This window comes from Magallana gigas, chromosome 1 (genome assembly GCF_963853765.1).
Source record: "Magallana gigas chromosome 1, xbMagGiga1.1, whole genome shotgun sequence".
Taxonomy (NCBI): Eukaryota; Metazoa; Mollusca; class Bivalvia; order Ostreida; family Ostreidae; genus Magallana; species Magallana gigas.
In genome coordinates, this window is record NC_088853.1 from 2,804,611 (window position 1) to 2,827,644 (window position 23,034).

At 34.9% G+C, this 23,034-nt stretch overlaps 1 protein-coding gene across 1 annotated transcript in view; it reads left to right on the forward strand.

The window, feature by feature from the left end:
* LOC105324121 (uncharacterized) overlaps nucleotides 1-18,643 on the forward strand; it is a 52,975-nt gene extending 34,332 nt beyond the window's left edge. Inside the window, exons 5-11 of the mRNA XM_066076310.1 lie at nucleotides 4,973-5,074; nucleotides 5,803-5,859; nucleotides 7,380-7,426; nucleotides 11,316-13,017; nucleotides 13,407-13,484; nucleotides 13,685-13,767; nucleotides 17,051-18,643. Coding sequence (XP_065932382.1) covers nucleotides 11,319-13,017; nucleotides 13,407-13,484; nucleotides 13,685-13,743 — 1,836 coding nt within the window. The 5' untranslated portion in view covers nucleotides 4,973-5,074; nucleotides 5,803-5,859; nucleotides 7,380-7,426; nucleotides 11,316-11,318 and the 3' untranslated portion in view covers nucleotides 13,744-13,767; nucleotides 17,051-18,643. The remainder of the gene's footprint in view (nucleotides 1-4,972; nucleotides 5,075-5,802; nucleotides 5,860-7,379; nucleotides 7,427-11,315; nucleotides 13,018-13,406; nucleotides 13,485-13,684; nucleotides 13,768-17,050) is intronic.
* Nucleotides 18,644-23,034: the final 4,391 nt, after the last annotated feature.

Consider the following 23,034-nt stretch of genomic DNA (forward strand, 5'->3'; position numbering starts at 1 on the left):
GGTTTAAGTTAGGGTCGGTCGGGAAAGCGGAAACAAACCTATTTTTTTTTTTAGGCCCTATAGCTAATGTTAATCTTCTGCAAGTGATAAACACATAGAAAATTGAATTATTTAATAATGAAAACTAAGTTGACTGATGAATACATTAAAAACTAAATATTAGAATAGCTTTTTTTTTTTGGGGGGGGGGGGTGGCATTTGTCTAACAAAGTAAGTAACATTTTGTTTTCCTGTAGGTGGCATTTGTCTAAAAAAGTAAGTAACATTTTGTTTTCCTGTTGACGTTTATGAGAAAACATTTATCAATGTCTTCATCGCTTACCAGAATTTAAAAAAAAAAATATAGAAAAAAGTTATTGCCACTTATACATTTGTTACATGTAAGAATATCTATACTTATAGATGAAGACAGTTTGTCAATTAACTAAAAAATGCCTGCACCAGAGTAACTGCTTACACCTTTGGTATTTTAACAATTGTAATATGATGTCCATAAAGTATGATTGAATTTTACCTGATAAGTAATTATTGTAGAATTAATTAAAACCTACTTTCATTTTCAATATTTTAAAACCAGCCTAAAATAGCAAAAATGAGAGTTTGGTGGTGGACATGCTTTGGGGGATCCAAGTCAGTGGGAGTTTGTATCAAAATATATACTAGGCTAGCAATGAAATTATATTGAATGATTATGTAAAGGGTGAATATATTTACTGGGAGTTTACTTAGAGTATAAATAGAAGGTGATACTTGATATTTATAGTTGCAAATATGTTTCCTTCTATGAACCTGCAGAATAGCGAAAACGTTCAATAATGTGTGAATTTTTTTCTGATCATGACATCACAATGATAAAGGCACGTGCTTATCGTTTCACAGTTGCATTACTAGCATACACTAGCGTCTTTTAATTTCATACATTTTAATACAGGAAAGATTGGTAGCAAACCTTTTACATTAATTAGTAAACAATGAACAGATTGTGTTCTACATCTATATGAATAAATCATGTATACATAAAATAAGAAAGTTGAAAGGTGACTGGGCGATGAATGTTCATAAAAAAATGTTTTGTTTTTCCTAGACCGTTTTCCTATACTACAAATAATACACATCAATAGTGATCATTAATAGAATGGTGAATATGGTAGGATGTTTTAATAAACTAATTTAATTAATTTAATACATTAATGTATTTGAATATATAATACATTTGTACTGAGAAGAGGGGGCGGGGTCCTTGAAACAAATAATCGACATCATTCTATTTTGATAAGTGTAGGATTACAAAATGAAATGAATTGGCCCACTGTGTGCTTTAATAAAAAATAATATATTTATGCATACATATAATATTCTTTGGATTGACTTTTGAATCTAAACATTATTTTTGTTCAGTCGTTAACTTGAGTAACGAAAGGTGTAAACCAGCATTTTATTCAGAGCACTTTATATGTTGTATGCGTGTATGTAAACCAAACTTAGTTTTCAATACAAAAGAGTTCTACATCATGTCAATCTCGTGTAAATACAATTTCTCTAACTTCAAACGTGCATTATACACTACAGCCAACGCGGTTTGCGTATTTACCGCGAGTCCTCGTGGTGTGAAATTGATCGCTGTTTAGCACAGGTAACTCAGGTAAAACCGCGCATCCTCGCGGTACAGCTTCTCACCTTGTCCACACCGTCGCGGTACTGTGAAACCAGTCCCAGGTGAAAACTATTGTTGTTTTTAACGCGAGTTACCTCCCCCCATTTTTTCTCATACGGGAAATATGATTGAGATAATTAATGAATATTAATTCATATTCCTTTATTTTATGAAAGGAGTTGATTGTTACAATTTATTATTATTTTTAAAAAAGTGGTAGAAATAAAAGGAAGGTGTAATTATGCTAATACAGAATTTTGTATACTATTTTGTATACTCGATGGCGTTACAGATAAATTAATCTTGGCACATTCATCGCTGACAATTCTTGGTTATCAATGAATTTGATTGTAATTATATACCCGGTAATAAACACTTCACCAAAATATCTTATTTCGCCTCAAGAAAGGGATACTAATTAGCGTTTCATTTACAATCTTTCATATCTAAATCTTACCTTGAAAACATATCTTACACTTGGTCATTTCTCTTAAATACATTTAAAGAACTCGTTTAATGAATAACAAAATACATGTAGATATAAAATGTTTCAAAGTATACTCGCTTATCACCGCTGCGACCCGAGTTCTATCCCCGTAATCTACATTAGTTGAATAGATATGCTGGTTGCCCGCTTGGACACGTGGGTTTTCTTAGGGCACTCAGGCTATCTTCAACATCGATGACCCCCTCGCGCTAACATCCGTGCCAACGAAGGCTATTAATATAAGTTGTATAAATTGTTTATTAAACGTTTAAAAAAAAGATTCAATCAGTTTACGAAAATGCTAATGTTAAAATCGTGTGTATTTAAAAATTGATTTCCTATCCGGTCTAGCTAAAGTATGATGTTCAGTGGGTCGCCCAGTATTTATGTTTGTCGTTCAAAACCCGGGATTAAAAAATATGAATGATCATTTATACTGGGGTATCCAATTTGGCAGTGTCAGTTGACCAACAGAGGAAGGTGAATTGCGTAACATTACGTATACAGTATGTGTATACAGAATTTTGGTTGTTGCCGTCAGGGTGGGTGACCTGCAGCAATAAGTGTGACTTGGGGTCCGCTAAATAGAAGTATATAGTCCCTTCTTTCGAACAGCAACATTTTCTTGATAGAATAATTTTACTTTAATTTCAAACAAATGAAAATTTGTTTTTCAATTTAAATTTAAGGAAATTATTCTGCGTATTCAGAACACAGTGTTTACAAAATACATCCATAAAATTACCTTTTAATGATATACTTTATACTCGATTGAAATACAATTAACAAACAGACTATAATCAGGGCTAATCAGGAATGGAGAGAGTAATTGAGAACACAGCTACAGTAAATTTTATATACACATCTAGTATTTGTACTTTTTAAAATGGTAAAAATGTGATTGTTTGAATGAATGTTAGTTTAGAATCATTATGGGAATCATATGAACAAAGATGTGTGTTTGTGTGCATAAGTAAAAAAAAACTTCCTTACGCGATATGTGGTATATTATTTATTCCTCTAGCCATGTTAAAATTAAGAAAGTTTTAATTTTCTATTTTGTTAGAATTTTATTTATTTTGATTTTGGGGAGAGAGAGAGAGAGAGAGAGAGTTGTCTCAACATTTGATAAGATTTCTCACGGCGCGTGGTCAGAGCACGGGTGCTGTCACAGACAGGAAGTGTTATGTAATAGTTATACACACCCGTAAACACAGGAATAACTTTTCTATAAATTGTGCCGAACTTATGATTTTCTATATACCTGTCTGATTCAGGCATTATTTTACCTTCATGCAGTAAAGATAGAAGGCGCGTATGATCAGGGACTTTTATATATACGTCCCTGGTATGATATTTCTGAAAACGCCCGTTACGAAAACATGTGTTATGTGCATTTTAATCAGAATGCTGGTACGGCTACATGTACTACTTTAGCAGTTCACATAAAATATTAGTTATTTGAAATGAGAGAGAGAGGGGAGAGAGAGTCTCGGCAGTCAATAAAATACTTCACGGCACGTGGTCAGAGCACGGGTGCTGCCATGGTCAGGAAGTGTTATGTAATAGTTACACACCCGTAAACACAGGGATGACTGATTGTCAATGTACCTGTCTGAATTATTTCACTCGAAGTGAGTCTCTGGTCCATATCCTCCACCCCCCCCCCCCAATATTACCAAGTAAATCTACTCTCTTGATCTCTCAAAACCCTTGATCCCTCGAAGTCAAACTGCAGTCCCGTTATTCATAATCTGTTGTTCTTTTACTCTCGATACTCCAAAGTGGAGTATACGCAAGCGTTACCTAATTTTAACACCTACTTTGTCATTTAAATGGCTCAAGGCATTAGACGCGGGACCCGTGTCACGGGGTTTTTTGCAGATGACACTCGTCCTGCAAGGTGATAAGTGTTCCTTGATTGACCATACCGTTGCCTAGACTATAATTAATACCGATCGTCCTAAATGTACATATAATCTGATTTATTTAAAACGAGAGAGAGGGAGAGAGAGAGAGAGAGAGAGAGAGAGGCCGGAAAATATTTAATGAGTTAAATAAGAGTCATATTGAGGGGAAAACATACAAGTTGAGTTGATGCCTACTGTAGCGACCTTATAATTATAGTACATCGCGGAATATTTGTCTTCTTTAAATCTGTGGCATAATTTCAACTTATCATATGCAAAAAATAATACTTTAAAATATTACTAATTTTCAAGTACACGTATATGCATGATTTGCGTAAAACATTGCTATGTTTGGGACTCTTGAACAACATTAACAAAATTGATGCAGCAATAGTTTTTTAGAAGTTTTTGTTAAAAACAATTCAAAGAAAACAATGAATTTTTCTTCTAATATAATTTATATCTAAATTCTAACAATAATTAAAACAGCGCTTGTTTTCTCCTTCTTGGTTTAATCCCTGATACAGATAACACGCTTGTTACGGTGTCTTACACCATCGCGGTAAAATCGTGGCCCCGCGATCACCGCGATGACAATACCGCGACGGTGTATCGCGGAAAAGATTAAAACACCATCACGGTGTCGCGGGAAAATACGGGATCCGCGTTGGCTGTAGTGTAGCTTAATTATGTAGTTTATTTTCAATACAGCATGACCACGTGTGATGATTTAAAACACTTTATTAATATAAATAAAATGTGTTTTTGACTTTCCTTCCGCTTTAAGTATTGTACCTTGATATTTCAAATACTCGGATATCTCAAAGGTTTTAAACAGTCCCATCTAGTTTGAGATAACGAAGTTTGACTGTATTTTATACGAACTCTTTTAAAAACGGGCAAAAATACAAACCTTATCAGTTTCAGAGAGCAGTGATACGGAATCGGAAAACCACAGTGTGGTGATCCGGAAACTCAGATCAAACTGTGAAATTGACAGTATCAAGGAAGAAAAACTGATGGGTATATAATATGTATATTTACATTCCACATATATTTTGCATGTAAAGCTACTGCAGATATAGCACCATAACACAGACAGGGTACTAAAAGGTTAAATCACGAGTTTTAATTGTGACGTCACAAACGTTGAACGCTGTTAAGTGCAACATCACAAACGAAAATCAAAGATCACGCTTGTGGCTGTTACTGTGGCTCTTCCATTAATTTGAACTTACCCATAGGATAATACAGTAATTTTGAGGTATAAGGCATGAAGGTAAAAATATGTAAAGCATTAAATCCGTATTCTAACGCGCGTTATTCAATTTGTATGCACACACCGTTGCAGTTATGAGACTATATCTTTCAAAAAATAAGGATTCAATACTTAGATATAGGTATGTAATATGTATATATCATCCATTTTAGTTTGGATTTGTCATCCCCACTCCTGTAATAATCCAGACATGCAGTTGGTTTTTTATTTCAATTTTAAAGAAAAGGTTAAGAAAACAATTAAGAAAAGAATCAGACAAAATATATACAAAAATGAACAAAAAAATAATATTTGAAATATTAAACATTGTATCATATTAATGTATATATAATTAAATCTCGCACTTGTGCGGGATATCATCAAGTACTAGAATGTAACAGTTGATGGTCTCTTTACAGGTTCCCTGTGTCTGACTGTTGACTGATAGGTTATACCAGTCTGTAGTATGTAACAGTTGATGGTCTCTTTACAGGTTCCCAGGTTGTGTCTAACTGTGCTGTTGACTGAGAGGTCAAAGAGAATATATGTGGTATAGTATTCATGTAATATCACCATGTTCATGTAACTATTCTATGTATTTTTAGGTCACCTGAGTCTCTCAGGAGACCCATTGCTATCTCACGTTTGTCGTCGTGTGTCATTCATAGACATTTTAGTATACATCTTTTAAATGGGTATGAGGGCAGTAGTCATTGTGTTAGTCCTGGGGTAAGAACTGTTACTCGAGAGCATAGGCGGAGGTCAACATCAATTTCTTACCCAGGAACTGACAATATAACTATTGTCCACATTCCCATTTGATGATTGATGTGTTAGACGAGGAGAAACATATCCTTGTGGTAATGTCAGGGCTGGGGTATTGTCCAATTATCTGCCCGGGGGACAGTCAAAAATCAACCAGGGTTAAGGCCACTTTTAAAGGGAATAGCAAAGCATGGGCCATAAGCCAGGAATTTACATGTATACGTTGGTGGATTCCCATTTTGCACACATTTGATGATTAGGTGTGAATTGTATTTTGATAGCAAGTACAAAATGTTCTCTACATGGGGTAATGACACAACTGAGAGAGAGAGAGAGAGAGAGAGAGAGAGAGAGAGAGAGAGAGATCTAAAGAGAAATATTACATGTACAGGTTTAGTAGAAAAATTCAAGGGGAAATTTTAAGCAAAGAAAGAGAGAGAGAGAGAGAGAGAGAGAGAGAGAGAGAGGAGAGAGAGATAAAATCTAAGAAGTAATATTACATGTACATGTTCAGTAGAGAAAAAGCAAAGAAAGTATGAGAGAGAGAGAGAGAGAGAGAGAGAGAGATTAAATCTAAAAAGTAATATTACATGTACATGTTCAGTAGAGATAAAGCAAAGAAAGTATGAGAGAGAGAGAGAGAGGAGAGAGAGAGATCTAATGAGTAATATTACATAGTTCTTTTAATCATCCAGCTCTTTCCCTCTTGTATATGTTTATTGAATGTTTTATGTTCATTGAATGTTGTATGTCAACAGTCTTCATGTTGTCCCTTGAGGGCCCTTAATTGGTTAATAAAGAAATTGAAATTGAATTGTTCAGTAGAGAAAAAGCAAAGAAAGTATGAGAGAGAGATAGAAAGAGAAGAGGGAGAGAGAGAAGAACATAGTACCTGTTTGACAGAACAAAACTAAGAAAGAAGAGAGGGAGTAAGATATAAAGAGTAATATTACATATACAGGTTTAGTACAGAAAATCAAGAACAAATTGTAAGCAGAGAAAGTCTGTGTGTGTGCACCTGTGTATGTGAGAGAGAGAGAGAGAGAGAATTAACATACCCGGTAGATGCAAAGTACATGTTTGAGAGTAAGCAGTATTTGATATAGTAAATGTAGATTTTTACGAGCTTGAAAAAGGTTAAGAAATGAATTAAGAAAAAAATCGGACACTATATATACATAAATAAAAAAAATATGGATCAACATATTAAACATTGTATCATTTAAATGTGTATATTATTAAATCCCGCACTTGCTCGGGATATCATCAAATACTAGAATGTAACAGTTGATGGTCTCTTTACAGGTTCCCAGGCTGTATCTGACTGAGAGGTCAAAGAGAGAATATATGTGGTATAGTATTCATGTAATATCACCATGTTCATGTAGCTATACTATGTATTTTTAGGTCACCTGAGTCACTCAGGAGACCCATTGCTATCTCACGTTTGTCGTCGTGTGTCATTCATAGACATTATAGTTTTCATCTCTTAATGGGTATGAGGGCAGTAGTCATTGTGTTAGTCCTGGGGTAAGAAATGTTGCCCGAGAGCATAGGCCGAGGTCAACATCAATTTCTTACCCAGGAACTGACAATATAACTATTGTCCACATTCCCATTTGATGATTGATGTGTTAGACGAGGAGAAACATATCCTTGTGGTAATGTCAGGGCTGGGGTATAGTCCAATTAGCTGCCCGGGGGACAGTCAAAAGTCAACCAGGGTTAAGGGAATAGCAAAACATGGGATATAAACTTGCAATTAACATGTATACATGGGTTTCCATTTTACCCACATTTGATGATTTAGGTGTGAATTGTATTTTGATAGCAAGTACAAAGGTAAATTGTAAAAGAGAGAGAGAGAGAGAGAGAGAGAGAGAGAGAGAGAGAGAGAGAGAGAGAGAGAGAGATTACATGTCTAAGAGAAATAGAAAGATGCATATGTTTAACAGAGTTAGTCAGAGAGAGAGAGAGAGAGAGAGAGAGAGAGAGAGAAGGCAAATCTTGTGTCAGCCCTCATTTCTATAACTAAGTTATGGTGATGTGTGTGTGTGTGTGTGTAGGGGGGGGGGGGGGGGGGGTAAGATCTAAAGAGCAATATTACATGTACATGTTTAGAGAAAGTCTGTTTGAGAGAGAGGGAGAAAGAATGAGAGAAAGAGGAGAGAGAATGAGGGAAAGAGAGAAAAAACAGAGAGATAGGAGAGGATGAAAGAAAATTAGAAGTGAGTTTTAGAGAGAGTACATATCTTAGAGGAGTAAGATAAATATTGTATATATCTTTAGCAGAGTAAATCAGAGAGAGAGAGAGAGAGAGAGAGAGAGAAGAGCATGGTTACTTGTTAAAGCAATATGAGGCGCAATCTTCATGTTGAAATTTTTTTTTTACGAAAATGTTATTTTCTACAAAAATGACAAAAATATCATAGTTTTTAAATATCTTTTAGCCATATTTTTGTGTGAAAGAGCATAATTGATGTACTGTCGTCCTGCACAAAAAATCATTTGGTATATATTCTTAGATGAGAAATATTTCCCCTGACAAAAATTAATGATTTTTTCATACCTTATTTATCATAAAAGTTTAAGTTATATGCAGACTTATCATACTAAGGCCTAACAAAAAAGTAGGTTTGTTTCCGCTTTCCTGACAGACCCTAACTTAAACCCGATATGGCAGGTCCCAACGTGGGCGCCAAATGTAACAGAGACACTTATTGCCTCTGCTGGGGTTTGAACCCAGGTCCTCTGGCACGCTAGTCCACCACTCTACCGTTCGAGCTAAAGGGTTAACCCACTAGCCAGAGCTAGTAGGAATGCCATAAACTTGACTCTACCACATTTATAAGAGAAATCAGGGTAAAATTGTCAGCAGAGAAAGTCTGTGATGTAACAAACATGTTATACAGAGCAATAACGAGTGAAAGATGAAAGAAAGAATGAGAGAGTAAGCAACCAAGTTTAGCTGAGTTCATCTTAAAGAGAGAGAGAAACAGAGACAGAGAGAAGAGAGGGATGATAGAAAGCAAGATTACATGTTAGAAGAGAGAGAGAGAGATTACATGTCTGAGAGAATAAGTAAGATGCACATGTTTACATGTACAACAGTAAGTCTCGAGATCGAGAGAGAGAGAGAGAGAGAGAGAGAGAGAGAGAGAGAGATTACATGTCTGAGAGACATTTTTACATGTACAACAGTAAGTTGAGAGAGAGAGAGAGGGAGAGAGAGAGAGAGAGAGGGAGAGAGAGAGAGAGAGAGAGAGAGAGAGAGAGAGAGGAGAGAAAGAGGGACTATATGTCTGAGGGAATAAGTAAGATGCACATCTTTACATATGTAAGAGTAAGGAGAGAGAGAGAGAGAGAGGGGGGGGTTAGCAGTGAAAGTGTATAGCATTGAATGATTTATTTTTGACGTCTGCCATTAGCAGACAGATTGAATAACGTGTGTTAGCGTGTTATGATAATTTGTCTGCTCATCTGACGGCAGTTATTGACACGACGACATCAAAAATAAATCATTCAATGCTTATATTTACATTCCCTTACTGATGAAATCAATTGTTTACTTGAATAAATCAATATAAATTGCAGATCACGGAGGGAGTAAATTAATAACAGCAAGAACAGCTGTTATATAAAACCGGTTTAAACTGGTTTTCACATAGACTGTTGAGTTGAGATCGACGAGCATGAAAATATAATCCATGAAAAATAACTCTTGAAATTTTGCTTTTAACTATAAAGTCATTTTTGTTGTTGAATAATTGTACAACATGGTGTTTTGGCAACATTCATGAAATAATTTTTTTAACCGATAAGGTAGAAATCTTTGTTTGAGAACTACTTATGTAAATTACATGTAAATTCATACGCAGTGATTAGGTGTTGCATTTACAGGCATTTAAAGATAATAAATTTTAATGGAAAAACACAGTAGAATGTAAATATTGAGGGATAGAGAGAACAGACGGAAAGCAAAAGAACATATTTATCAGGAAATGATAAGAGACAGGGACTTTGAGAAAGAATGAGAGATAAGAAGTACAAACTTAACCGTAAAATTATGAGATAGTGAATGAAGGAGTAATAATGAGAGAGAGAGATAAAGAGGAGAGAGAGAGAGAGAGAAAGAAAGAGATTACATGTCTAAGAGAATAAGTAAGATGCACATGTTTACATAACAGATAAAAAGTGTTTACATGTTTATCAGTCCTGAAATAATGAGGGACAGGGGCTTGGAGAAAGAATGAAAGATAAGAACTTGTTTAGCTGTAAAATTTGAGATAGTGAATGTGAGAGAGAGAGAAAGAAAGAGAGAGATTACATGGCTAAGAGAAATAGAAAGATGCATATGTTTAACAGAGAGTAACTCGGAGAGAAAAAAAAGAGATAGAGAGAGAGAAATATATTACAATAGTAATATGCACATGTTTATAAGAATAGGTCAGAGAGAGAGAGAGAGATTACATATTTGACAGTAAGATATATATTTAGTACATGTTTAATTGAGTTTGTCTGAAAGACAGAAATAGAGAACTAAAATACATGTTTAGAAGAAAAATCCGAGGAGATAGAGAAAAAGCATTTGTTTGAAAAAAGTCTGAGAGAAAGGAGGAATAAGATCTATAGAGCAATTGTACATGAGAGAGAGAGAGAGAGAAAGAGAGAGAGGAGAGAGAGAGCAAGAGTGCATGTTTAATATTAAAATTATGAGAAACAGAGATTAAGAGAAAGAAATAAAAATAGCAGGAATACATGTTAGGTAAATTGAGACAGTAAATACCTGGTAATTGAATTGAACTAAATTGAGACTTGTACTCTACATCTTATTTTATTTTTCTCTCTCTGACTTTCTTTGCTAGATAATCATATAGTACTCTTTCTCAATTATGTACACATCCAAGAGAGAGAAACAGAGAGAAAGAAATGTATGGATAGAGAGAGAGGAAAGAGAGAGAGAGAAGAGAGAGAGAGAAAGAAATGTAGGGATAAAGAGAGAGAGAGAGAGAGAGAGCACCTCTTTTTCACTCAGCAATATTATGTTGTATTTTTCTACTGGTCGAGTGTCTCTATAATCAGAACCAGAATGATGAACCGTCAATTACATAAGTAGATAGGAAAAATATATTATTTCTTAAATAAAAACATCTGCTTTAAACTTAAATATTTCTTATATCATTTGACATTGAATATATAAAACAATGATAATTCTAAAACTCTTTTATTTTCATTCAACAGGTTATGATCCAGACCGCCCACATCATGGACACAGCAAGCTCCCAATACACCACAGCAAGCTCCCCATACGGAGTAAATCAATGTTCTAAGTGTCCGGGGGACACAGCGTACTATTGTGTATCGTGTCCATGTGATCTGTGTCCCCAGTGTAAAGAGAACCACGTAAAAGATCTCCAAACAATAGACCATGATGTTGTGTCACACCGTGATAAAATCAACTACATCCCAACACAAGAGATCTGTGTGAGACATCCTAGCCATGTTTATACAAAGTACTTTGAACCCTGTCAAGTTCCTGCCTGTAATAATTGCCAACAACATAGAAAACACAAGAAGATAAATGTTAAAACAGCGTATAAAACAAAGCGACAACAACACAGAGGAACCATTCACACCATCAGGAGTGAGGCTCTCTTTTACAGACCTGTTCTCCTGACAGAAATCAAAGCTGATGTCAAAACCTGTCACACAGAATTCTCCCTCCATCAATCAGAGATGTTAACAAAGGCCCAGAGACTGAAGAATCTCATTGACTATGTGGTATATGATCTATTGAACAATGTGTTATGTTACTTTGATTTCAAACACAGATGTAAAAAACAAAAGATAAAAATGATCAGACATATTGTCAGACTAAGGAGATATGAACACAGATATGTACAGCCAGCATTCACATTCAGTGCGCTACAATTCCTCTCCTTCACAAAGACAGCCCTCCGTAAAAACATAAAGACAGCCCTCCCCCAGATACATCTTACACTCCACACCAGCCAGCTCTCCATGACTGAGTCACTCAACAAGGAGGATGTGATGGAGTCACTGAGTGCAATCCAAATCACAGAGAGAGGAAACCGACGCATAGGAAACCAGTGTCTGCGGAAACTGACGTCTGGTGCTGAGCTCCATCAATCTCTCACAGTGCCAGGTGTTGATGGTTGTGATCACATTTCCTGTGTGACATCAGACCGGGTCTGGGTCAGTGATCTAAACAATCTCATGTTGACAGACACAACAGGTGTCCCTCTACATCGTGTGAAGGATTCATGGAGTGGTTATGGATTACACACAGTGAACAGTGAGAGTGAACTGATTTATTTAGATAGGAATGATAACATCAACAAACTGTCAAAGGATATGAAAACAACCACCACATTTATAGAGAGAACAGACTCTACATGGGAACCATGGTGTGTGTACTGGTCCCCGTCCACTGGGGATCTACTGGTCGGGATGTATAACTATGGTACAGGCAAGGTAACCCGGTACAACCAGAGTGGACAACTCACACAAACCATACAGTACCCCAACACAGGACAGGGACTGTATAATTACCCTCGCTATATAACAGAGAACAACAATGGGGATGTCGTGGTGTCTGACTTGTCTGGTGTAGTGGTGACAAAGCGTGGAGGAAGACATCGTTTCTCCTACACAGGACATCCATCAGGATCAGGACTGGAGCCATTGGGATTATGTACTGACGCGCTGTCACACATCCTGGTGTGTGATGGTTACACCAAAACAGTACAGATGATAAATAAGGACGGTCAGTTCCTGTCACATCTACTGACAAAATCACAAGAGATGGGTAGACCACGGGGCCTGAGTTATGATGTCAATACTCACCGTCTCTGGGTCGGATCATGGGGCAACAACAAGGTGCGTGTCTACAGGTATATCACCAGACAGCACGCTCTGACAGGTAAGTCTGAGTCATTATCATTCACATTAATTAGATATAGATAACTAAGACACACAGTCCGTGTTAATTATCAGTCAATAAGATACATGTAAGACATGTTTATCTGTGTGATTGTTTGTCAATATAAACAACTCATTGTTACAGGGTTAGCTGTATCTACCAGTCATTGGGATTCAGTGTTTATCTAAAATAAACAGAAATTAGATACATTATTTTATTAATTAAATGTACAGTTACATGTTATTGTATTTAGTGAATAGAAATAGCAGGTTGCTGTATTTAATTATGAAATATATGGTAATCAGGTTAACGTTTTAATTGTGGATGTAGCTCTATCATTACATATACTGTATGTAATTAATTAACAGCTAATTAATGACTTGTTGTAGATGAACACAGACCCCGTCCTGATGGAGACACCCGATACACGACACCTCATCACAACAAAACTCATCAACTAAACGAAAGTAAAACTCACTGACGCATGTATTTGTAATCAGTTATTTTGTTACGGTACATGTTAATTGACTTAATTTAATTAATTAGACAAATAATAGACCAAGTGTCATGGTAATCCGTTTGCAGTTTTAATTTGTAGATGTAGCTCTATCATTACATATAATGTATGGAATTGATTAATTAACAGCTAATTAATGACTTGTTGTAGATGAACACAGACCCCGTACTGAGGAGGAGGCCATGTCCAGCTCAACACCAGCCGTATAATGGAGATAGCTGGGATATTGACAGGTTGTAAATGTTTCTGTACAAATCTAGTCTGCTCTCAAAACCACACATGTTGTTTGTCACTTTGTTCAACATCTGCAGCTGAAATTGAGCTGTGTATAATTCACATGGACTGTAATACTGACTCCTGTTTATTTCACACTTTGTGATCATCCAAACATGGCTGTCTGTTGCTGAGTGAGAAACATCATTTTATACAAGTTTTATTTTCTGAATGTGGAATATTATAAAACAAATATCCACATGAAGTCTATAATATTAAACTGAACAATAATTATAAATTGTAAATGTCAGATCATTATCAATTCGAAAATGTATCTTGTTTTGCTAATTGTGCCATTATTATACCCTATGTAATGGAATTGTTGGTTTGAACATATTTTATTGTATAAACATATACAAATGGTTCGAACACAAGTTCTTACAACTTACGGGGTTCTTACCAAGTATAACAATTTACAACTGTATAGTAGTTTACAATGGAAAGTACATAGAAATGGATATTACTAATATAGTTAAGTTATTGAACAAACGTACATGTATAAAAAGTTCTGTTGAATTTGGTTTAGGCAGTAAAATTGAAGTTACACGAATCTGCCACAATCTCTTATAAATCTTTGAACAGCTAAAAAAATATGTTGGTTTAAATTGACACTCAGAGATTCGTCTCCCCACAAAAGTAAATGACAATTAATAATATTAATTTGATTTAAGTTCAAAAGGTTTGAAAACAATTCATTTCGTGCATTGGTATAATTTTTACAACTAAAAAACAAATGATAAGAATCTCCTGGTAATCCGCATTGGCAATTAGGGCTTTCAATAATATTTTTTCTGAAAAGGTCGAAGTTTAAGATACAGTTATGTCTAAGTTTTGTGTGTATGATGTTAAGTCGTCTCTTGCCGAAGCAAAAATAGGACGGAGGTTTAATTTGGTTTAATTGAATACTGCTTTTGAAACTTGTAAAGGAGGAATTGTTTCTGATAAGTAAACTTAAACTATTCCATTTATTGATCGTGTCAGGAACAAACGATTTCTTGAATATTTCTAGTCTACATTTTGGAATAGTATAGTCTTCTCTATTACGTGTATTGTAATTCGATTCTAAAGTCCTGATAGAAGGGAAAATTTCTTTTAAATAATCCGGTACCAAATTATTATGAATTTTATACATTGTGCTCAATTTTGTTAATTTTCGTCTCTCGGAAAGAGGCGTCCAACCTGTTTCTAAATAAAGGGACTCTCTTGAAGATAATATGGGTAAGCCAGTGATGATTCTTGCTGCACAGAGTTGAACTTTTTCTAATTTTTCGACATCTTGTAACAAATAACCATCCCAAACAACAGAGCAGTATTCAATTAAAGGTCGAATAAAAGTCATGTACATTTTTGATAAAGTATTTCTTCCTATGCTAAATTTGAGCTTCTTCAACAAGCAAAGTCTTTGGTATGCATTTTTAACAATATTATCGATATACTCTGCCCAGCAAAGGTTCTGACAAAAAAGTAATCCTAAGTGTTTATGTGATGAAACATATTCTAATCGACTATTTTGGAATTGGAGTTTGGGAGAGTAAAAATTTGTTTTGAGTGTAAAAAATATTGCTTTTGTTTTGGATGGATTAAATTTTAACAGCCAAGTGGATGACCAGTTTTCTAGACCTTTCAGATCATGATTCAGGACATATTCAATATTGGCAACATTGTATGAAGAAGATTGTAAAGAGTTATCATCAGCGAACAGTCTACACAGTGAAAGCATATTTTCTGACACATCGTTAACATAAATCAAAAATAGAAGAGGGCCATGAACTGAGCCCTGTGGTACACCAGCAATGACACCTCTACAGGAGGATAATATGTCCTTATACATAACTTTTTGTTTACGATTACATAAGTAGCTTTCAAATGGAATTGTTAGAGAATAATGACTTGGACCTATCTCAGTCAGTCCTGGATTTTAAGCAAAACTTATATTCAACAGCTGCTCAGAATTTTATCATGTTTAATATGAAATATATGAAACTTTTAAGGTATTTAGGACACAACGTGTAGATGTGCTAATTACTAGGAAGTTCTGATTCATTTATCTTTCTGGGAATTTTAGCCCCATTGAACTTAGAATATTGGCCATATGTTGAATTTAGCAATGATTTTTTTTGTAGGTAGTTAGAACACAATGTGTTGATTTGCACATTTCTAGGAAATTTTAATTACAATGTTTTGTCTTCAAATTTTGAACCATTAGAATTTAGTATGTTGCTGTTTAAGACAAATGATTAAATGTGTGCATAATTGCAGAAAGTTTTGATCTGATGATGTTTTGCTAGTAATGCCCTTTATCATTTTTAGCTAACTGAGCTGAAAGCTCAAGTGAGCCTTTCTGATCACATTTTGTCTGTCGTCTGTCCGTCTGTTTGTTTGTCTGTCCTCTGTCCATCAACTTTTCACATTTTCAACATCTCCCCCAGAACTACTGGGTCAATTTCAACCAAACTTGGCACAAAGCACCCTTGGGCAAAGAAAATTCAAAGTTGTGAAAATAAAGGAACGTGCACCTTTTCAAGGGGAGATAATTAGGATTTATGTATCCCAACCTGAGAGAAATTCAAAGCCACCCTCCCATCCCTTTAATTAAGGTGGTATGGAACATTTGTCAATAATGATGTGAATTAAAGTACATTACTATTGAAATACTTTCATTGGTTTAGAATTTTCTTTCACAATATTTTACCAAAAAATATGTTTTAGAAAATTTTGGAAATGTAATAAATTTTTCAAACCGGACTCGAACTCGTGACTTACAGGTCGGTAGTGAGCGCTCTAACCCACTGCACTGCGCTGTAAGGTAACAATGATGGGAAAGAAACTATTTATAAAATTACACTTGATTTACCGGCATTGTTTATTTTGATAAATAATACGACACAACATGAAGGTGTCCCATACCACCTTACATGTAAAGAATGAATTTTAATCAAAATTTTGATTTATTCTGTTCATTTAACAAATTTTTCAAAAGAGCGGTCCCCATACAATTCCCCTCAGTTGCAATCAGCCGGTACCAGAATTACTACTTCCAGGTTTACTTTTTTGCGTACTGCGTCATCAGAAAGCAGTGTAGAATGCCACCTTAATGCATACTCTGCCATTCATGATGTGTAGCATTGTCAAGTAATGGGAGAACATGGGGTGTTTGAGCTTGCTCACTCTTTCCTTCTTGTCCAAGTATTTGGTATTAATCATTTAATACTATTATAAATTATTTTTTTTTATTTCTTGCAGACAAGCTGCTTTTTAAACACCTTCAGGGGGAGACAGTAGAAAACCTTCCCGGATTATCCATAATTCCAATGGAGTTACAGAAGCCAAATAATTACCGATCATCAACGGACTTTGTGTTCTGTGCGTGAACTCTACATAAACAACGTTTCATGAATGGACTCTGTATCTGTGTAGGTGAACAAAAATAACGCGTCATCAATGGACACTGTTGCTGTGTAGGTGAACTCTGCACAAAAATAACGCGTCATCAATGGTCTCTGCGTTCTGTGTACATGAAATCTGCACAAAAATAATGTATCTGTCTGCGTGAACTCTACATATATAACGCGCCATCAATGGACTCTGTATCCGTGTGCGTGAACTCTACATATATAACGCGTCATCGATGGACTCTGTTTCTGTATAGGTGAACTCTACATATATAACGCATCCTCAATAGACTCTGTGCTCTGTGTACCTAAACTCTTTATGACTAAGGCATCATCAATGGACTCTGTCTTTTGTGTACGTGAACTCTACTGTAATTTGTTATCATACGTTTTTTGTCAATTTTATCTAAGTGTAAATTTTGTCAGTATATAATATGTTTTACATATCTAAGCTCCTGAAATTTCTGGTATCATTTGGTGTTAGGACGGAGATGTCCATTACAATTGTAGCCAATGTGTCACATATTGTTTTTTTTGTAATTTTGATTTTTACACAAGAAATCTTGTATGTTGTAATAAACAGTATATTCAAAGGGGAATAACTCAAAATGTGTATTTTTCAGTCAGGATGAAAAAACAGTTATTCCCCTTATATAATTTTCATAAGATGAAGTTTTACTTAAAAATGAGAAATGAATTTGATGGTGTTTATCCCTGACAGTTTTATTGGTAGGATTGATCATTTGGAAAGAAGTGATCTGATAAGCTTTTGATAAGAATTTGATAAGTTTTCGATTGGTTTTTTTTATACAATGTTATGTAGTTTTAATTTCAATATATTAATAGTTGATGTTAGTTTTTAATTGATTAAGTTTGAGCTGTGCCTGTGTAACAATTGGTGCATCATATAGTGCTTGTTATGCTCAAAAGGTAGGTCACAATGACCCAATTAGAATTATGGTAGTTTATAGTGAAACTATTTTAGAACATATCTATTTATTTGAAAAAATAAACTAACTTGTGTTTTAGAAATGATGTACCATTAATTATACCAGAAGTCATATACTCATGTATATATCAATTTGAAAGTAGGTCCTGATGACCTCAATTTGTAATTAGCATGTTGTTAATCCTATGTGTTGTTAATGGTGTTTAAGCACATTTCTCACACTCTGTATCTCTGTTGACCAGATAGATAGGACAACTCAAGTTAATGTCATTTATTTGGAGAAATATTGTACGCAAGTTTAAGCGAGATGATTTTTTTGGTGTTTACCCACATAATAAACCTGATGAAATACATTTATAACGTATATATATAGTATTATGTTTATTTTTATTGTGTTTACTCTTACCATGAAAAACATAATACTTGTATACAAATGATGTTTGGGTAAATGTAGCGAGCTGTAGATAAAAGTCAATAAACTTAAAGTGACATGTCTATATTGTTTGTCTTTTTTCATAGTCAGGCAGTACTGTAATACATGGTACAAAATGAGGACACAGATTAATCAGACTTCACCATTGTTAACAGTTCAACGTATTCAGACAATACTAGCGCATCATGGAAAATATGCCAGCAGAGCAATTGCTATTCATAATGCTGTGTTCACTGAATAATCGTTGTTTATTACTTATATTTGCATTTTACCACTCGCAAATACCCTGTATTGGCCTAGACCTAGACATTTAGATATTGCATCAAAAATAAACATTCAGACTTTAATGTATCCTTTATGACGTCATAGTATACAGACAGAGCAATTGCGATTATAGAAAAATAATTGCAGTTCCTCTGTATAGGCTTACAGTGGGAAAGAACAATGGATATGCAAATATTTTATTATGGCAGCTTGGTTCATCTTTAAGCAGTAGTATAAACACTGTTATTATACTGTAGTTTTTTTAGCTCACCTGAACAAAAGGTTCGAGGGAGCTTTACTGATCACCTGTTGTCCGGCGTCCGTCCGTCTGTCTGTAAACTTTTTACATTTTTGACTTTTTCTCTAACACCACTTGGCCAAATTTAACCAAACTTTATATTAATCAAAGTACTGAAGAACTGACGGGAGTTGATTTTGTCGATGTTTATTTTAAAATCAATGATATGTTATTTTGCATGACAAGTACATGTAGTTTCTAATTTGTATTTGAATTACGCACATTTTTAAAATATGAATTTTTGGACTTTTTCGACAAGAATGTCGAGAAACCCCCATATGAATCATGTTAAATAATATTTAAAGATAAAATTAATTCAATCAAACTATAATCAGTATAATAGAAATATTTCTCGAAAATTGTATGGATCCAAGCAATATTGAACTCTAGTCTCGTTCAACCAAACGCTCGGCTGACACCGTAAATCTCCGACAAGCAAGAGAGACCCTCTGCTTGTCGGAGATTTACGGAGACAGCCGAGCGTCGAGTTGAACGAGACACATTGAACTCTGGCGTAGGAATACATACTATATATATATATATATACGACTACAAAAAATATCTAAATTGTTCGTACCATTTGAAATCTGACCATTTTCAAAGTATTTATTAATAAGTTTCCTTGAAAAACAATGCTTTAGCATTCATTACTTCGAATTTATCAATTATTTTCAAGAACTAAGTCTTGTCAGCAGCGATGATTTGTGCTGAGGTCCAAACATTGTTTCACTTTCGGTTTGTCTGAGTAACTGCATAGGTGAGTTGATTAAAATCAACTCCCAAAAAGTATTCTTATGGAAAAAGGATTTTAAATTGTGAAAATAAAGCGTGCAGCCCTTTTCCAAAGGGAGATAATTGAGAAACAGTGAGTATAGGGTGTGTGTCTTTAAAATCTTCTTCTCAAGAACTGAACCAGAAATGCCAAAATTCACACAAAAGCTTGCTTATATAGTAAAGATTCTAAATTATAAAAATCATGACCCTCAGACCTAAATTGGGGCTTCAGTTGCGGTTCAAAGTTTAACATAGAAACACGTAGAAAAGATAATGTTTAAAAATCTATTGAGAACCACAACAACAGAAATGCCAAAATTTACACCAAAAAAAGTTTCTACAGAAAAGATTCTAAAATGTAAAAGTCATGACATTCGGACCAAAACTGGGGCCTCAGGCGGGGTTCAAATTTTGATTTAGAAATACATAGGAAAAATGTTTAAAAATTTTTTTTCTCAAGAACCACTGCACCAGAAATACCCATATTTACTCAAAAGTTGTTAATATAGTGAAGATTCAAAATTCTTAAAATTGTGACCCTCAGACCAAAGCTGAGGCCAGAGACGGGGTTCAAAGTTTGGCATAGAAATACATAGGAAAATAATAAAAATTGTCCTCTTAAAAACCACTGCACCAGAAATGCCAATATTTACACCAAAGCCTGTTTATACAGGGAAAAAATTGGGGTCTGAGGCAGGGTTCAATGTTTAACGTATATCTTTAAAAATCTTCCTCTGAAGAACTATAATGCTTCAATTTGTGAGATTACTTTGCAGGCTTCCTTAAATAATGTAATCATTAAAGGCATGACCAACGGACTAATACTGATACTAATTACTAATACTGGGGCCCCAAAAGAGGTTCAAAGTTTAACATAGAAATATATTTTAGGAAAAATGTTTAAAATTTTCTTCATGAGAAATAAATAATCTACAGTTTGTGAGATTACTAAGCAAGCATCCTAAGATAGTGTAGATTTTAATTTGTTAAAGCTAACCAAAATCCACAGAACAATACTGAGGCCCAAAAAGGATTGATAGTTTAAAATAGAAATAGCATATGCTACGAAATAAAATGTTACAAGGAATTGTTGTTCAGGTGAGCGATGTGACCCATAGGCCTCTTGTTTTCATAAGCTTGTAATAAGTAAATTGAACAGGGGCTAGGTTGTCAGACACTGAAATTGATAACAATGTATTCCCGAATAAAAAAATATACATAAATGGTCATTCAATATATGTTCTATGGTATCGAAATAAAATCCGCCGTTAAAATCGCCCTTTATCGTCGTTTTAAAAAATGTGTATCATATGTACGGTAACAAGTGAACTCGGCATCTGGTGAATGTGGCACCTGTGTAAATAGTGAACTCAGCACCTGGTAAATTCGGCATCGAGTGAACTCGGCATTATGAATCTGGTGAATTCGGCACCTCGTTATTTTTTTCCTATCATAACTAAAGATATAAAAAACATAGAAGAAACATAAAACCATTATGCAATTATGACAATTAAAACAACTGGTCCTCAATCTTCTATCTAGGAAACCTTTGTCTTGATACGTGTGCTGCAACACAAAAATACTTGTCAAAATATATATTCTAAGAATTGTTAAATCTTTCTCTCTCTCTGATAATTATAAATGAAAAAAACCACATACAGTGTATAAAGGCAAATAGTTCAAATGTAAATAAATTTATTTATTGTTTTAAATTCATGAAAATGTATTGCCTCAATTCATCTTTTATCTATTTTCTCCGTAATTAGCTGGGGAGCGCCTATGATTTTCTCATTGGTGAATGTGAAGATCATTGTTAGCCAAGGCGAATCTAGACTGGACAGATAAACAACCAAATGTGCAAATGTTCATAAAATTGTGACCACGCCTGGATGTCTGGTACATAACTAGGCGGTGGTGCACGTTCATTTGAGGAATTAAGCTCAAGGGGGATAAGTAAATCAAGAATGCACAAAGTCCAAATGGCAGGATATGAGAAATGTTTATTAAAGATTGAATGTTAAATAATCCAATCTACACACGCAGGTAACAACATTAATGAGCAAGTCTTGTTCCTAACTGTAATTTAGAAAGGGGCCTAAACAGATGAAATTAGTCAAAAAAGTCTTCTGTAAAAGACAACCCCAATAAGAGAGCCAGAAATGACAGCTCTGTACACACTGGTGACTTGAGTAAATTTAATGAACTCTTAGATTCAATCTCAAATGACGAATCAGCGCTGCACCAAGCAATTTCGCTCATTCTTAACAAAGATGTATACAAAAACGCATTGACAGAAGTTCTTGTCCCAGAGGTTACATCCCTTCGCACAGAGGTTAATGACCTGAAATTAAGGATAGATGACATGGAGCAATACACACGTCGAAACTGTCTAAAATTTTCGGGTATTCCAGAAAATCCAAAAGATAATACAGACCAGCTGGTCTTAAATGTCGTGAATAACCTAGTTCTAAAAGAAGATGAAGAAAAGATCACTATCAAAGACATATCCAGATCACATCGAGTAGGAAAATTTAACTCCCACTCCCATAGCAGACCGAGAGACATAATTGTAAAGTTTGTGAGCTATAGGGATCGGGCCCGTATTTATGGAAATAAAAGAAACCTAAAGGCCTACAACAACAATCCAACCAAAAAGACAGACCCCATTTATATCAATGAGGCCCTTACACGGACCAGATCAGAGCTCTTTCGTAAAACAAGAGAACTTGTAAAACTACGGAAAATAAACAGCTCCTGGACCTATGACGGTCGTATATTCTGTAAACTAAATGGTGTCAGTGGAAAAAAGGTTACCATATCCTCGGCTGAGGACCTCGAGCGCTTCCATGAAGACGACAACGACGAACACGAAGACAACACACAACAGCAATTCCTGGCGTCAACTCCAATAACCAACAACAAGTAAATTAACTGTCCGTGAATCCAGCCACCGAATGTTGTTTATAAACATTTCCACGTGCGTGACTCGTCGCTCTCACAAGGACGCTTTATTCTTGTGTACACAATAATCAACGTCTACAAAACGTTTAACTTTCACTTTGCAATCCAGTTCTATATATATATATATTATCGGAACCCTAACGGGAAAAGCCTACC